At 55.3% G+C, this 3,720-nt stretch overlaps 2 protein-coding genes across 2 annotated transcripts; one reads left to right on the top strand and one right to left on the bottom strand.

The window, feature by feature from the left end:
- The first annotated feature begins 182 nt into the window (after positions 1 to 182).
- On the top strand, positions 183 to 2,298 carry PHACADRAFT_266256 (uncharacterized protein). Its single transcript, XM_007402774.1, has 9 exons — positions 183 to 267; positions 326 to 351; positions 408 to 443; positions 498 to 634; positions 684 to 787; positions 840 to 1,022; positions 1,075 to 1,392; positions 1,444 to 1,754; positions 1,810 to 2,298. The coding sequence occupies exons 1-9, from the start codon at positions 221 to 223 to the stop codon at positions 2,115 to 2,117; spliced, it is 1,470 nt and encodes a 489-aa protein (XP_007402836.1). The 5' UTR covers positions 183 to 220; the 3' UTR covers positions 2,118 to 2,298.
- Positions 2,299 to 2,477: 179 nt separating this feature from the next.
- On the bottom strand, positions 2,478 to 3,150 carry PHACADRAFT_266254 (uncharacterized protein). Its single transcript, XM_007402773.1, has 3 exons — positions 2,956 to 3,150; positions 2,769 to 2,904; positions 2,478 to 2,713 (listed from the first exon to the last, which is right to left on the bottom strand). The coding sequence occupies exons 1-3, from the start codon at positions 3,092 to 3,094 to the stop codon at positions 2,668 to 2,670; spliced, it is 321 nt and encodes a 106-aa protein (XP_007402835.1). The 5' UTR covers positions 3,095 to 3,150; the 3' UTR covers positions 2,478 to 2,667.
- Between the last annotated feature and the right edge of the window lie 570 nt (positions 3,151 to 3,720).

Genomic DNA, 3,720 nt, shown 5'->3' with positions numbered 1-3,720 from the left:
GGGGGGGTGCGCGGGGGGAGTGCTCCTCGATCGAATCTGACTGCATCAAATGTGACGCACGTGCGTCCCAGTCTGGAAAGGCGCCAGGCGGAAAAAATTGCCCTCGTGGCGGTCATCAATCAATGGACGAGGGTGCTTATGAGGATAAGTACCAGGCCGTATCTGCCCACAGTCCTCCGCCTCCCGCTCTCCAGCGTCCCGTGGATACTTGTCCTCGAAAATGTTGGTCAAACGGAATACCCTCCGCCAGGTCTCCCTCATCTTCGCGTACGTTCGCACCGCCACGCCCTTCCCCACACTTTGATGCTCATGTCGTCGCTCCCAGATGTGGCACAGCCCTCTTCTCAGATGGTACGCTTTGCGGCATCGAGATCTGTTATGCGCTTGCTGACCGCACTGGCTGCTAGGATACGCCAACGGTGTTATTGGACTTGTGAACACACGTGAGTATTCTCTCAACACTGGTCTTGTGACCACGGTCCTTATTCGCTTCACAGTCCTTAAGCGCATCTATGGCAGTGCTATGCCGACATCCTACAGCACGACCTTGACCTCAGTTACTTTCGCGGGTCAGGTCGCCGGCATGCTGTCTTTCGGGTACCTGGCAGACAGGTTTGGACGCAAATCTGGGATGGTGTGTGCTTCCGTCTCGTCACGCGAGATGATTGCTCAATCACGGTTAGATGTGGGCCGCCGGTATCGTTGCGCTCTTCTCCGGTCTTTCTGCTGCCTCTGCTGGTGCCCACAACAGTCTTCACGGGCTCATTGCTATGCTTAGTGCCATGCGGTATGTGCTTTGCTCCGCTAGACCCCTTATGCTTCTCAACATCCTTACCCAGATTCCTACTCGGCATCGGCGTTGGTGCTGAGTACCCGTGTGGATCCGTCGCTGCTTCCGAGCAGTCTGAAGAGTCCGGAGTTGCCACGAACGCTCAGCACAGGTGGTTCGCACTTGCGACCAATAGCGTGATCGACTTCGGCTTTGTCGTCTCTTCCTTTGTCCCGCTCGTGCTGTTCTGGATGTAAGTGCCTTGCGCTTACGGCGTCCTTCTACTATTGCTAAATGACCTGTAGTTTCGGTAACGACCACCTCCGGGCCGTCTGGCGTTTGTCGCTGGGACTCGGTGTCATTCCTGCCGTCGCTGTCTTCATTTGGCGGCTGAATATAGACGAACCAAGTCACTACAAGAGAAACGCCATGTCCCATGCTCCGACCCCGTACTGGCTCATCCTTCGCCGCTACTGGAAGGAGTGGCTCGGTGTTTCCCTCACCTGGTTCATCTACGACTTCATCACCTATCCGTTCGGAATCTACTCCTCGACGATCACCAACAACATCACTGGTGGTAGCGACAGTCTCACCGTTGTCTTCGGCTGGTCGGTTGTCATCAAGTGAGTTCCTCCGCACCTTGCGCTTTACTCCCTTTGCTAACCGTTGCGTAGCTTGTTCTACATGCCCGGCACGATCATTGGCGCGTTCGTCGTGGATTATCTTGGCCCCAAATACACCATGATCACCGGTCTCCTGTGCCAGGCCGTCATCGGCTTCATCATGTCCGGTCTCTACCGCCAGCTTACGAACCACGTCGCGGCCTTCGCAGTCGTCTACGGCATTTTCCTGTCCTTTGGTGAGCTCGGCCCCGGTAACTGCCTGGGTCTTCTTGCTGCGAAGACTGGTCCCACTGCTGCCCGCGGCAAGTTCTACGGTCTCGCCGCCGCTATCGGCAAGGTCGGCGCGTTCGTTGGTACCTGGGGTAAGTCCTGCGACGTTTCCGAACCATGGTGCTCTCTGACGCGCATTCCTTTCAGCTTTCCCTGCCATCATCGACGACTTCGGTGGCTCCAAAACCGACCGCGGCAACACGGGCCCCTTCTGGATCGGCAGCGGCCTCGCGATCCTCAGCGCGATCATCACCTTCTTCCTCATCCGCCCACTGTCTCACGACGGCATGGCTGAGGAAGACGAGAAGTTCCGCGAATACCTCGTGGAGAACGGTTACGACATCACGCAGCTCGGCCTCGGCAGCCAAGCGTCGACCATCGCGGACGACGGCTTCGAGCGAGATGCTGGTCTCGAGAAGGATGCGAGCCTCTCCGACGTCAAGGTCGCTGCCTAGATCTTCTTGTATGCAGATTTACGGAAGGACCGGTCGGGCTTCGTTGATCTCTCTGTAATTTATGTCTTATCATCGGGCTGTTTGGGCTTTCACCGCATTTCACGAGCGTAACGAATGAACGGCCGTCATGTATCACCACTGTTGTCGCTTAGAGCGTACAATGCATCTGTATCTTTCGCTTCAAGTTTTTGCGTGCCTGGACATGCCCTCGTGCGAAAGAAAATTTGTCTCTCAGGTATGGCGTAGCTGATTGGTCATGTGCTCTGGAAGATTAGACCACGGCTCTCAGGAACCGCCGATGATGGCGCAAACAAGTGGCGCATATGTTTTACAACAATTCAAGATCTCAGAACGTGCAAGGTAATTGACAGCCAGCGGTCGACGAACGTGGACGAGATCTTCACAGCTACACGAGGAGCTTCAGGCTTCACATGCTTCACGTGTCGCATTCAGAGTGCGGGTCCGGAGTATTTCAGTGATGCATCTGATACAGCAGGCGACAGTAGAAAAGTAGGTGAGATGGATATGACTTGTGGACGGAGCAGCCGCCCTAGTGTTGCATCGCATCGGTGCCATTCTTCTTCGCGAGCTCGTTCCTATGGGCGGAGGCTTCGATATGCCAGCGTATAAGCATTTTAAGAAGCGACGCACCTTAGTTGCACACTGAAATCGTCCTCGACGTCGTCATCATCCCAGTTATCTTCCCAGAGCTTGTCACCGCCAGACTTGGCCGCTCCGGGAGCAGCGCCGCCGAGGTGTGCGAGGTCTGTCTGCGAGTCGTCCCAGTCTACGTGCCATTAGCAATGTACAAATGCCCCGCATAACGTAAGGGACACACCTGCCACCGGGAACTCCTCGAACTCGTCATCCTCCTCGAGTACGCCAAGTGCTGCAGGGTGGTCATCGTCCTTGTGAGGCTCGATGATCTTAGTAGGCGGGGCCGCCTCCGTCTTAGATGAGGATGCCTTGTCTGACATAGTAGTTGAGCCTGGCTGGATTGGACTAGGGAGATGGGAGAGACGGTGGTAGTGTGAATGGGGATGTAGCTCTCGTCTACGAGACGCGTCAGTCGCGCTCAGGCGCCGCGAGAAGCGCCTAATAATAGCGAGTCTTGACTCCGGGTCTCGAGCTATACAGCGAAGAGCTCATCCGCGAGCAGCTCGCTCGGAACTATGCATTCTTCGGTGAGGAGGGCATGACGAAAATTCGGCGAGGCAAAGTCGTCGTGGTCGGATGCGGAGGCGTAGGCAGCTGGGCGGCGGTCATGCTTGTGCGGTCGTAAGTAAGCTGATGTCTCGCTTTCGGTCTGCTCGAATACTGAGTAGTACGCAGAGGAGTGACCGATATCCGTTTGGTCGACTTCGACTATGTTACCCTCTCCTCTTTGAACCGGCACGCGACAGCCACGCTTGCAGATGTCGGCACGCCGAAGGTCAGCTGTATCGATATTTTGCCATTCGTATGAAGCCTGCTGTTGGTAAGCACGCTCTGTCAAAACATCAAGATAAATATAAGATATACACAACACAAACGAGGCTACAAGAGATCTTGTCCTGCAAGTATACAGTGATATTGTGAGTACAACAACGCTCAAACAACTGCC

The sequence above is a fragment of the Phanerochaete carnosa genome, assembly GCF_000300595.1.
Source record: "Phanerochaete carnosa HHB-10118-sp unplaced genomic scaffold PHACAscaffold_411, whole genome shotgun sequence".
NCBI lineage: Eukaryota > Fungi > Basidiomycota > Agaricomycetes > Polyporales > Phanerochaetaceae > Phanerochaete > Phanerochaete carnosa.
The sequence above is the reverse complement of the archived record's forward strand: the minus strand, read 5'-3'. Positions and strand labels throughout refer to the sequence as shown.